The sequence below is a fragment of the Pleurodeles waltl genome, chromosome 3_1 (genome assembly GCF_031143425.1).
Source record: "Pleurodeles waltl isolate 20211129_DDA chromosome 3_1, aPleWal1.hap1.20221129, whole genome shotgun sequence".
Taxonomy (NCBI): Eukaryota; Metazoa; Chordata; class Amphibia; order Caudata; family Salamandridae; genus Pleurodeles; species Pleurodeles waltl.
Window position 1 is genome coordinate 935,097,752 of NC_090440.1, and position 13,880 is coordinate 935,111,631.

A 13,880-nucleotide genomic window follows, 5' to 3' on the forward strand; every position below is an offset into this window, starting at 1 on the left:
GCCAAGTTCTCATGGCCCAAATGTAAAACTAAAACCCAAAATAATCAAATGCTTTCTTGCTTGCTCTGGGATAAGATGTTTTAGAGTGCGGGGAGAGCTGAAAGACTGTTACCCCCTTCAGTTGAGGTGGGGGCGTAACCAGGCCCATACTGGTTGGTAGCCACCACCCCAATATATATATTTTTTTTTAATTCCCTGCAAATATTAGACTTTCTGCCGCCCCCTCTCCCCCCGGGGTGTGATATGGGGTAATTGCCCCATCAGCCCACTAGTCGGCAGAACAACTTTGGCCCCATTTATTTTGGGTGGGGGTATGGCCATACCTCCACCCTCTTATTTTTTGGAGAAAAAAAACTTCCCTGGCCTCTGGTGGGCTTTCTGCCCCTCCCCGGGGCAGATGGGCATTCCAAAAATAGGCCCATCATATGGCCAACAGTAATGTGCTCCCATGGGGAGCAACCCTTACCCAAGGGGCTGCCTCCCTAAAGAAAACACACGCATACACACACACCAATCCCTGGTGCCTAAGTGGTTTCTGCCCCCATGGGGGCCGATTGGCCTAACAAAAATTGACCGACCTGCCCCCAAGGGGGGCAGAAATGGTCTAAAGACAATTTGCCCCCGAGGGGAGCGACCCTTGCCTAATGGGTCGCTCCCCATCTCTAAAAAAAAAAAAAAAAAGCATTTCGCCCTGGCACCTAGAGGTTTCTAACACTCCCCCTTCCCTCCCCCCGGGGGCAGATCGGCCTAATAACAATAGGCCGATCTGCCCCTTGGGGGGGGGGGGGGGGGGGGGGCAGAAATGGCCTAAAATAAATCCCCCACTCCCCTGGGGAGCGACCCTTGCCTACGGGGTCGCTCCCCTTGTGAGACATTGGCGCAACAAAAAAAAAAATGCCTGGTGCCTAGTTGTTTCTGCCCCCCTTGGGGACAGATTGACCTAAAATCGGCCGATTTGCCCCCAAGTGGGGCAGAAATGGTCTAAAGACAATTTGCCCCCCAGGGGAGCGACCCTTGCCTAATGGGTCGCTCCCCATCTCTAAAAAAAACTAAAAAAACACACCCAAAAAAAAATTTGCCATGGGGCCTAGAGGTTTCTGCCCCCCCCTGGGGGCAGATCAGCCTAATAACAATAGCCGATCTGCTCCGGGGGGGGGGGTCAGAAATGGCATAAAATAAATACCCCACCCTACGGGGTCGCTCCCCTTGCATGACATTGGCGAAAAAATAAAATTAAAAAAAAACCCCGGTGCCTAGTGGTTTCTACCCCGGGGGTCGCTCCCTTATGCCAGTTTCCAATTTCAAAATAAATTCCTGGTGTTTAGTGGGCGTTTCAAAAGCTGGATTGCTTTACAATCCGGCTTTTGAAATGCTGAGAGAGACTTCAAAGGGAAGTAAATTGATTTCCTTCCCTTTGAAGCCTCTCCGCCTCCTCCACGTCTATCGGAAGAGAAATGCAACATGGTCAAGCGAAAAGTATTCAGGCTTTCTGAAAAGTTTTCATTTTAGTCAAAGTCACCAGGGTGGAGGACAAAAAAAGTGTGTCTTTGCTGCGATCTAGAAACTGCAAATACAGATTATTTTATTTTGTCACTCAACTTCAATGGTGTCCACAAAAGCTTAATTGAAGGCCAAGAGTGTCCAAAGTCTGTTTGCTTCTCAATTAGTGTGTTCTAGGCTGATCAGTCTAAAGTGGCCTCAGCAGTTTTCTAAATCACATCAATGAAACATGCCAGCTACTCTGATATGGGTCTTTCCTGGAACAAAAAACACTTCCTCTGAAATGGATCAATTCTGCCAGCACTGTGAAGGCTGATTTACAACCCTGCATCTAAATGCTCTGAAGAATGATCATTTTCTCCCTCACACTTGTCATCCTCATTCTGCTTGGGGAAGGGTAAAAGAATTCACACGTTTATAAATCTGGAACATAAAGAATTAGGAACAGCAATGCTTTTCAATTTGTCATCTCTTTTTCCAAGTGATAGCTGAGTAGGCGTTTTGTTGCTGTTTTCAGGACTACGTCAATCATCTTTCTCAAGGCCATAGTCATTGGCCTTGTGACTTGGGCCTGCATCCCCTCCGCCCTGTTCAATGTCACTTGCATTGTGAAAAGATTTTACGGACTGAAATCACTTAAACTGAAAAGGTGTGCTGGCAGTGTGGAAACATAACGACCCAAAGGGTGTGCCAGAGGCTACTGCCTTTTGTGAAGAGGATACAGTGAACAATATGTGGTGGAAAGGCCTGGAACTGTTCAGCAAAGCCTATAATGGAATGGAAGCTCACCTCGGATAAAAAAATTCTGAGCTCTGTTGCAACAAAGAATCAGAACACCGCACTGTTTTGCCTTTTATCCTCCAAGGCAGATGCTGGGGCATCTACACACATGCCGGCACTGTGACTCATACTGAGGCATCAATAACAGTGTGAACAATGGTGTATCTCTGACATTTGTCCGTAATATTTGCCACAGGCCTTAAAGCCCAAAGACTTACATGGTATAGAGTGTCAAATGGAAAACATGAAAAAATAATGTCACTGGCTCAAGTCGCCTTATATGTATCTACAAAGTCAAACCGCTGGAATCTAAGTGAACTTGTGGCTGGAACAGTACAGCACAATTTAGCACTCATGTGACCTCAATCCTGCAGAAAGTTTAGATCCAACTTAATGCCTGATAAGATAAATAATCTTCAAGAACCATTCATTGGAAACATAAAAACTGAATTTAACAATTTTCCATAGTGTGATTGTTCCTCAACAATAATAGTAGTACTAAGGAGATTTTTATCCTAATAGGGCGTGATGCGGAACTCAATGTTAATGAAAGAATGATCCACAGCGAGACGTTTTTGTGGATCTAAGCTGGAGGGTTTATCATTTCTTCGTCAAACCTTCAAGACTAATTTCAAACAATGACTTAGAAACTGGTCTTATGCTACTCCTAATTTTGGTGCCATCTATAAGTAAAAAAGAAAATGAAGAAACTGATAGTCTCTATATGTGAGAATATTTCTTGCTGATGGAAAAATCAGAATCATACTGTACTAATTCAATATGTGTCTTCTTTACTCTTGGCTTTATCCAACCCTAATCCCATGGTTTCTGGATTTTGAAAATGGTAATGATGTGGTAAAATAAGTTAAGGAACCTCTTGAAAGGCACTTCCTGTCAGATGTAAAGGTTATTTACCTATGCCACAACTCCAATTACGTGGGTGGGGCTGGACACAAAGGTGAGTGTGGTAGAAATGTAAGACCCGGGGCTAGAGTTACCATGATGCTAGAACTCTTCAAGAGACGGCACAGGTAAAATATAGGTTGCCTACTTATAGATTTGATAATGGGAATTAATTGACAATCTGTGATCAAAATTATGGATGACAAAATATAATCTGAAGAAAGGGGTATAAATGGTCTATGCACGTGGAATAGCCATTACAGCTGACAGCAGAAACAGTGATTGAGATTTTGAAGAAAAGGGGCTGGAAAATGTAATTTTAAAGCAGATGTGGAACTTATAATGGTAACAAGCAAGGACAATATTCCCACAAGCCCAGGAACAAGGGGAATTGCAGTTGCATATACTGTTGGTTAATTAAGTACGTGTGAGACCAGCTCCTCACAGCATCTGTTGGCAGAGTATGCTGGCAGCATGTCAATGAGGATTGACACAAAAGGTGACGTGAGGAATACCTGCAATTTGTCCAACCACTGGCAATAGCTTGGGGTAGCATCCCAACCCATTGTTCTTTTGCTCACCATGCCACCTCAGATTGGACCGGGCCATATGCAAATCTGTCTTGATTCTGCTCCTCATGGGAACAGGTCAGCCAGAACTGCCTGGCCAAGTTCTCCCTGAAAGGGAACACAAGCAACTTAAGACCGGGTTCACCCTAGTTATGGGCTCATCAGCAGTATACACCTTTGTTCCAGTGACAGAGTGAACATGAGACCCACATCTAGGCATAACCACATGATGGGTTGTGATGCTACCATGATCAATTGCCAGTGGTTAGAAAAATGGCAAGCATTCCTCCCATCACGTTTTGTATGTACCAATGATGAATGTCAATCGGAGATAAACGGAAAAAAAAGGATAAGGATTAGCAGAGTGCACTAAAGGTCGGGGACAGTATCAATATAAAGAATATTCTACTTGTGACATTTCTGCGCCAAAATCAGTGCAGAGGCATTGAACACGGCTGGCCTGGACACAAGAGGCATTTAATCTGTCACCCTAGGAGAATGCAAAGGATTACACAGACATTCCTTTTCAGTTATGAAATATGGAGCTCTGTATCCTTTTCCAAAATAACGTAATTTGTGAAATTAAGTGCAAGCGCAACACATGTTGTATAAGAAGGCAATACAGCAAACTTCAAATGTTCCTCAAATAACATCCCTTCATTATCTACAATGTCAAATATATCAGAGGCAGAATGATGTTGGTTATCACTTGAAAGCCTAGGGGATCACACATTTTAGAATTGAAATGGGGTAAGCTGGAGTCAAAAAGGACTAATAAGAGAATACGGACAATCTGTAAAGGTGGCAAATGGTATTGAAGGCTCCCGCAAGGAAACAAATGCACAATTTATCCACATAATCAATATTTATTATAGAACTCCTTTGCAATCTTAATGACAATCACAGCTCTAGTGATTCACCAATGAAACACGCCCAGAACATCTGCAAAACTTCTGTTCTAGAAGTATCCTTCCTGTCTATCATGAGCTGCTTCCCTTATAGTTTAACTGTGGTCATTTCAGGTTTACCCCCATGCCCAAGGCTTTAGTTGATTCTTATGTGAATATGCTTTATTTACCGATTTGCCCAGTGTTTTGTAATCTGTCTTGCCTTTTCCTTCACCTAAAAAGTTAATTCTTGCAGGGCTCAGCCCTGCTCCTAGAGACAATCGCCTTCCATGCTACAGTGTGCAGATTTTGGAAGATGGAGAGGACAAAGCATAGGACTGTGTTCATTGCTGAGGTTTGTTTTAAACAATGTTAAATCCTTGCACTCGTATAACCAAGGATAGGAATACATCCAGAACACGGTAGGAATTTTATGTGAAAGGACGCCTATCCACAAAAGTACCTATTTTTCCACTCACAGGATGCCTCAACTTAAGATCGTATGATGGTAGTGGGAATAGCCTTTGTTGCAGTGACAATGATACTCCAGTTTCATGACCGACATTCAGAAAGGCAATGAAGACAGAATGCTTCAACAAAGCTATATCAAAGATTACAAAGTTGGCAGGATGGCTCACTGTAGCAGAACGACTGCTGCTGTGATGATGATGATCCACACATGTCTGAATCCCAACAAAGCCGACTCTGCTCTCCAGTTTCCTAAAAGTCAGTCAACTGCGCATCATTAAACGTTTTACCAGCAGTTTTGTATACTTTGACAGTTTGCTAATTGATTGTAAACGTCTGCATAAATACGTCACAAAATCGGTATCTTGCCAGTCAGCTTTTTGCATGTGAATAGACTGTGGGTGAACGTGCCTTCTTCCATTTATTCTTAATAGATGTGCCTTCTGAGAAATCCTGCTGTTTGGTGACATTTTCGAAAGTGGGTAAAAGTAACACCTATTACTGACTGCGCTTAGTGCAGCAGGTGCTCTATATAAAACAATATAACCATTATGTATATCGCAATGTCTCATGTCCATTTTCATCAGAAAATGACACTATGCAGCATTGTGAACATTTATGCTTTACAAGGTGCAAAAATCTAAAATACACAAACATTTATGTGAAACATGGACTATGGAAATTCCTGAAGGCGAGCAGAATATTACACAATTTCTTTTGCAGGGAAATTTGTGAAATGTAAGAAATTGGAACAGCATGAAACCGTAACATACCACTAACCTGAAAACTCATTTTGCCATATGTTTCACGTTTCTCAAATGCCATCAATTATGGCTCGCAACGGGAACAACTCCAATCTGCCCTCAATTAACCAACTCAATCTTTTCAGCAGCACTTAGGTCATCTGCAATCTAATGCAGCCTTAAGGGCAGAGAGTGTATAGCTTGCATATTTTTTTACCTTCTGGTTGAGCCACACGACAGATTGTTTACTGACAAATATTTACACTGTTAATAAAGCAAAAGCGTTGAAAGATGCTTACTTAATTAGAGGTGAAAGGTGGGGCTCAGCATTGGTGCAAGACAACGTTGAAAGGACTTCTAAATAAGGCGGATAAGTTTACGTTTAATTTGATTCCTTTTTTAAATGATAAAAGCGACAAAGCGGGAACTTGTCTATTACGTACGACATTAATTATCATTGTTTATTTTGTCCACAAAAACACATTTTGAGATGAAGTGTTTTTTTAGTTATATGTGGAAACTTGAAACTGAAAAGGTGATGTGAAAACATCAAATATTTTTGTAAGGAGAAAAATAACTTAACATGAACACGTACAAATACGCTGGAATCTCGAATTTGCAAAGTGTGAACACAATTCACAAAAAGCACTAAAATGACATTTCTGAAAAATGATCAAGACTCGTTTTCTGATCACTGTGCCTTACCAATTTCAGACTAAGTTTCCCTAAAACAAGTTTCAATTATAGACCTTGGTTGAGTAATTACAGAGGTACATCCAAATCTAAAAAAAACTGCTATGCTTCCCTCAGGGTTGAATTCTAGGGCAACGAGGAGGCTTCGAGAGGGTTTAAAAACTGAAGGAATCAATTGTTTTGGCATACGTATCAGAAAATCTCATGTGTACAAGACATATTATCCATGGCAGCCTTATTATTGTATGAAGTAGATCCTCACCTTGTGCAAAGCCTCTACCACCCGTACCACATCGTAGAAAATGACCACAGTTTCACGCTCACTCAGCCGCTTCTCTTTGATTACATAATGCTGCAGGTTTATGAGATCAGCCGTTTTGTCACTGAAATCATGGGCACATAGGCAGTCCAAAACCAAACAAATCCGCTTCTTTGTTTTCTTGACCAGCTTATTGGCATCTACATCTTCAATGAAATCACAAGATCGGTCCTAGAAAGAGAAACAAGACATAAGTAAAATATTTCAGGTCACTATTGAAAACAAGTAAAATATTTCAGGGCACTACGGGGGTACGAGTTATGATGTAGTCTCTCCTTTAAATCTATGGTGTTTCAGGGAACAGCGTGACTATATTTTCACATTTTTAGAGATCCTCAAATCCCCGGTGAACCATCTGCTGACTCTGCTACTAACTTTGTCACTCAACCAGCAGCAGTAGTTATTTTGCATTTGGCATTGTCTTTTTCCACCTTTTTGTGCCTTTTCATCAGTTTTCCGACTCTGTTTAGTGCCTTTCTCTTTTTTGCCGGTTTCTCTGCTCACTCATTCCCGCCGCTGGGTCCCCTGTGGCCCCACCCCTCTTGTGCCCCCATCTGCCCACTGCTCCCCGCCTCCCACTTCCCAGCTGCTCCCACCTCCCTTTCTTAATGGCGGCCGCTGGCGCGCCAGAGGCAAGCCCACCTGCACCTGGACCGTGCCTAGCACCAGTCCCCCGTCCCACGCACCCCCCACGCCACTAGACGCCGCTACACTGCAGAGGAACTCCACGTGCTCAACCCTGGCCACCCCACCGCCTGCGTCTAGACCTCCCCTAGGCACACCCATGGGCCTTTCTCGTGTAGGACGTGCAACTTCACCTGCACTCAAGCCACCAAGCATCACAACACCACCCATAACAACCATCTCAGCTGCATCCTCATCAACACACGCTCCGTCCACAAGCACGCCATCGAACTCTGGGACCTGCTCACATCAACCTCCCCAGACATCGCCTTCCTCACCGAAACCTGGATGAACGCCTCCTCGGAACCAGACATCGCCATAGACATCCCTGAGGGTTACAAAATCACCATAAGAGACTGCACCAACAAACCAGGAGGAGGAATCGCCATAGTCCACAGGAGCTCCATCAGGATCTCAACCAACACCAAAGACGCCCTAGATGTCGCTGAACACCTGAACTTCCAGATTTACGTCAACGCTAACACCACCCTGAGAGGAACCCTCATCTACAAACCCCTGGGCCCCGCCCACAATTCTGCGACGCCATAGCCGACACAATTAGCACCCACGTCCTCGCCTCCATGGACTACATGCTCCTCGGCAACCTGAATTTTCACCTGGAGAACACAGGCGACTGCAACACATCAGCCCTGCTCGACAACCTCGGCCTCCAGCAACTCGTCACAATGCCCACCCACTCAGGCGGCCACACACCCAACGCCATCTTCTCCACCAGCAGCCACATCACCTTCGCCCACACCACGACCTCCACTGGACCTAACACTGCTGTGTCCATTTCTCCTTCAGAAACCCACCGCTCACCACCACCAGCAACAGACCCCTCACCGCAGAAGGAACAAGATCTCCAAGGACCAACTGATCGCCACCATAGCCCACGCCCCTCCACCCAACACCAGCGACCCCAACACCACCGCCCTCAACCTCAAACAATGGCTCATCGACTGCACAAACACCCTCATTCCACTTAGAAAACCTACCAACACCGGCATCAGCAAGAAAGCTCCCTGGTTCACCGCCGACCTTCAAGCGGGAATGCAGTAAAACCGAGACGATCTGGCACCAAGACCAAACAGAGAGCAACCATGCCGCCCTCAAGGCTGCCATCCGCAAGTACCACCAGCGCATCCGAACCGCCAAAAGATCATTCTACAAAGAACAAATTGACAACAATGCACACAACAGCAAGGAGCTCTTCAGCATCATCAAGGAACACACCAACCCAAAGTCCTGCTCAGCTGACCTCCAAACCCCCCAAAGACCTCAAGAACTACCGACCCATCTCCCTACTCCCCCTCCCAGCGAAGGTCATCGAGAAGATCGTCAAAAGCCAACTGTCTCACTTCCTGGAGGACAACAGCCTTCTTGACATCTCCCAGTCCGGCTTCCGCAAGAAGCACAGCACCGAGACTGCTCTCATCGCTGCTACCGACGACATCTGGAGAAAGCTCGACAAAGGGGAAACCATGGCCCTCATACTCCTTGACCTTTCTGCGGCCTTCAACACCATCTGCCACCACACACTTTGCACACGACTCCACGATGCTGGAATCCGCCACAAGGCCCTGGACTGGATTACATCCTTCCTCTTCGGCAGAACTCCGAGAGTCCGCCTCCCTCCGTTCCTGTCAAAAGCCACCAAGACCATCTGCGGAGTTCCCCATGGAACCTCTGTCAGCCCCACCCTTTTCAATGTCTACATGGCGCCACTCACCAACATCGTCCGATCCCACGGCCTTAACATCGTCTACTACGCGGACGACACACAACTGATCCTCTCACTCACAAAGGACCACGCCACAGCCAAGACCAACCTCCACACCGGACTTCACGCCATCGCCAACTGGATGGAGGCAAGCTGCCTCAAACTGAACTCGGATAAGACTGAGATCATCATCTTTGGCTCCAACAAATCAGCATGGGACGACTCCTGGTGGCCTGCCACTCTAGGAGCCGCCCCAACGCCCACCACCCATGCACGCAACCTCAGCTTCATACTGGACTCATCGTTCTCTATGACCCAGCAAGTCAACGCCATCTCATCCTCATGCTTTAACACCCTCTGCGTGCTTTGCAAGACCTTCAGATGGATCCCCATTGAAACCAGAAGAACGGTCACCCACACCCTTGTTAGCAGTAGACTGGACTACGGCAACGCACTCTACGCGGGAACAACAGCCAAGCTCCAGAGAAAACTTCAGCGCATTCAGAATGCCTCAGCACGACTCATCCTTAACCTCCCTCGCCTCCAACACATCTCAGCCCATCTCAGAGTCCTCCACTGGGCTCCCCGTCAGCAAAAGGATCATCTTCAAACTCCTGATCCACGCTCACAAGGCTCTCCAAGACGCCGGACCGGCCTACCTCAACGAGCGTCTCAACTTCCATGTCCCAACACCCCAGCTCCGCTTCGCCAACCTCGCCATAGTTCCCAGCATCCACCGTACCACAGCCAGCGGCGGATCCTTCTCCCACCTCGCCAAGACTTGGAACTCCTACCCAGTCAACCTACGTCTGACCAAGGACCTTCTGACCTTCTGGAAGGGTCTCAAGACTTGGATTTTCGAGCAGTAGCACTTGAGACCCTACTGGGTGAGTAGCGCGCTTGACAAATAACTGATTGATTGATTAATCAGAGTGGGAGAATTCAGTATCTCAGTATTACTTTCTTCAAATAGTGGGAAATTCCATTTCAGGCCAAACTCTTGATCTAAACAAAGCTAGAAGAGCTGAAACCCTACCAGCTTCAACCTCTTGCTATGGCCACGCCAATGCGCCACACTTTATACCATTGCTTTCCTCTTATCTCTGCCATCAAGACCCAAAATCAGAGTACCACATTGAAATAAAAGGCCCTACTAAAGGCTTAGACCACCTTTAAGACACTGTCCTATATCTAACCAATTTTTTTAACAAACTGTTCCGCGAACTGTTTCAATTCCTAACTTCCAGCAGTCTTTAATACTCCAAAATTAAATAAAATTAAAAAACATTATCAACTTCTATGAAAGTAAAGCAGACCAGCTTAGTTTGCTCTAAATTGTAAATAACTGGGATAAAGGCCAATGGAACAATATGATATTCTAATGTCCTTTCTCCAGTTGTTAAAGTTTTACGGCCTTTTAAGGGAAGAGTACCTGCACCTAACACTAGCAAATTTAGGTCAATACATCTTCAGTACGGGTAGGCAGAAAATTTGATAAAACAAGTGAAATCCTGCATGTCTTTTCAATCTATTTGTAGAGCAAAACTGGGCCACAAAAACACTACAATCCATCACACAGGCAAAGATGATGACCATGAAAATTTCACATGTTTGGCAGTGACCTTCTCTGGTCAGCAAAATATGATTGAGAACATAAATAGCAAACTACCTATTACCTGGGCAATATGTGGTTATGAGTGCTTTGTTTTCCTAGAGGCATCCTGCTTTTTTCATTTGTGGCACGGGGAAGCAGACCAAAGTAATTTAGTAGATTTGTTCCATGATCTGTTTCCACTTATCACATAAAACAGCAATCCCTCTTCTTCAAAACACTCCACTTGTGGGAGCTCATCCTCCTGACTTCACCACGCAGACTGATTTCTTGATATTCCGTAACCTCATTATGGAGCTATGTGCAGCTACAGGTAACACAATGTTTGAAAGACTCTGGCAATTACACCACACAGAAGTAAAACTAAGTACTGAAATGTACAGGGTGCTGGAGATGTGACTGCCCTGGTATTGAGCGATATAGAAAAAGCACTCTATAGAATGGACTGGGTGTACCTATCATGTCGTGGGGTGATGGGATTTGGCCCCCGGCTCCAGACTTGGATCTAATTGTTGAATACTGCTCCTTGGGCACGGGTCGGAGTTGAGCTATTGCTTGGATCGTTAGGACATTGAAAGGGGAATCAGAAAAAGCTGTCCACTGCCTCTGTTCTTATTCGCCCTTGCAATGGAGCCCTTAGCCATACAGACCCAGCGGGTACTGCATGAATGGGGAACTGAGCTGGGCCACAGCAGACATATGAGCTCCTTGTAAGTTGATGTGTTGTTTTACCTCCGATCCCCACGAGAGTCCTTGCTGGTACTATTGCAGCTTCTTGAAGACTTTGGCATGGTGTCTGGTCTCAGAATTAACAGGGTAAAATCATTGCTCTTCCCTTTAGCCAGTGTCCCTGTTGAGGGACTCTCTGAACTGGGGCTGCAGTGGGAGCTGGATCCCTTCCGTTACCTCAGAGTGATGGTAAAGCACACAGGAGTGGAGCAAAGGGAGATAATATGGAGAGGGTTCTGACATCATTGCAGGGATCGGTTTGGAATACTCTTCCTCTGACACTCATGGGCAGAGGGTCAGTGGCTAAAATTGTGCTGGTACCAGGATGCCTGTATGCCATACAAAACTCGTTGTGTCTAATGTGGGTAGGGATCTTTCAGCAGTTGAATGCCCTGCTTACGTCATTGCTGTGGGAATGAAGGCAGAGTAGAGTGGCAACAGCTACTTTGATGTGGCCATATCAGGATGGAGGACTGGGTGAACCCAATCTTGAATACTATTACTATGCGTCCCAGTTACAGCATGCAGCACATTGGATGGTGGAGGGAAACAACTGGGATAAGGACCTTATGGCTGGGTTGGTAGAGGAGGATGAGCATCCTCGACTATTGATGGTAAGCTGCAAGGTGTCGAGGACAGCTCCCTACTTGGTGCAGTAAACTGCAGTGGTTTGGCAGTGAGTGGTTATACTGGTCATCAAGAGAGTCCTGTTTGAATGGGACCTCCCGTTACGGGTGCTCACCCCGCTTTGGCAGGTGGAGAAGGCTGTGTCGTTTCAAGCATGGCATGAGGGAGGCTGAGAAGTAGGGGGGGATATGTACCCTAACAAGGCTTTCATCTCCTTTGAGGAGGCGAGATAGAGGACTGATGAAAAACTGAAGTGGATCTGGAGGCTTGGAGAGCTCTAAGAGAGTATTTTTTAGGGGGCACTCAGAGTCTGACTGATGCCAGGGACAATGGAGTGTGAGTAAGGATTCAGTATCAGAGGGGGGAAGCATTGATTTGGATGGATAAAGTAGGGCTCAAAGATGACCACAAAGTTATGTACTGTCTTATATACTTACTTGCTAGTTATTTGATATTTATCTACACTGTACCTGATATATCAGTGGCTCATTGTGGACCAAGTACACGTTTATTTATCATTTTTGTCCAACAAAGAATAGACAAATTAAAAAAAAAAAAAAACTAGGTACTGGAATGAACTTGTAAGTTATAGGCAAATCTGTACCACACAGGATCAGAATATTCTGGTGCTTGCGTATTCCAAAATGAGCTACTGTCTGGGATTTTGACTGAGATGGTTTTCACATTCCTTGGCACCCAACGTAGCAACGTTTTGTATGGTGGGGCCAGTTATCATGGAAGTTACATGGGACAGTGGATGATAAAAAATAAATTACTCACAGAAGGCAGTTTTAGGTAGCCTAAAAGCTAAGGGCCTTTTACTACAGTACATCACTTCTTAAAGCAGGACAGTGATGAGCGCGAAGTGGTTAAACTAGGTCAGAAATGACGAAGAAAAAAACTGGGATAAAAACACTGTAAAGGGACAGTAAAGTTCAATAAAGTATATTTAACATGAGTGGATGTGTTAAACCGCTCCCTCCCCTGCAAATAACGCTGAAAAAACAGTGTATATCTTATGAAAATGAAATGGAGTTCATAGCTACATATTTCAAAACGGGTAAATGTCCTTTATGATCAGCTAAACAGCATTCAGTGGAGGCAAACTCGATTTTGAATTTGGTTATCAATGGGTGGCAGAACAGATTGAGGGAGGGGAGGAAGGAGAGGGAGTCACAATGTGTGTGTGTGTGTGTGTGTGTAGGCAAGCGTAAACCAAGAAAATGGGAACATGCAGCAGCAAATTAAAAAAACAACTCGGAAGGGCTCTCGACTGAAATCAGACAAGAAACCAGGTATGAAGGTCCCGGCACTAGTGGAAAGGGAGCAAAGAATCACGGCAGTAAACTGCAGCACAACATGGCATGTAGTTTGAAAGGATTTTGGTGCGATGCCACAGGGGAGATGTTTTCAACGACTGCAAATCCATTTAGTACAAGTCATTAGAAGGGGTACCTCTCTTACAAATCATTTCTCTTTCAAAGGGTGAGGCTGGAAGCATTTCCGTTTTTATCTGCAATCTATGGACCTCAGCGATAGAGAACAACCTTGAGCGGAAATAATAAACTTGAAACAAGCAAATGATGAAATATACAATTTACATTTCTCATTTCACTTCACATTCACCACTGGTGCTGCAAGGA

The 13,880-nt window shown here is 45.1% G+C and overlaps 1 protein-coding gene across 3 annotated transcripts in view; it reads right to left on the minus strand.

The window, feature by feature from the left end:
• Window positions 1–13,880, minus strand: part of STK40 (serine/threonine kinase 40) — a 354,611-nt gene that overhangs the window by 167,997 nt on the left and 172,734 nt on the right. For all 3 annotated transcript variants that reach the window (XM_069223947.1, XM_069223948.1, XM_069223949.1), the window contains exon 6: window positions 6,806–7,033. In XM_069223947.1, the coding sequence (XP_069080048.1) occupies window positions 6,806–7,033 (228 nt within the window). The remainder of the gene's footprint in view (window positions 1–6,805; window positions 7,034–13,880) is intronic.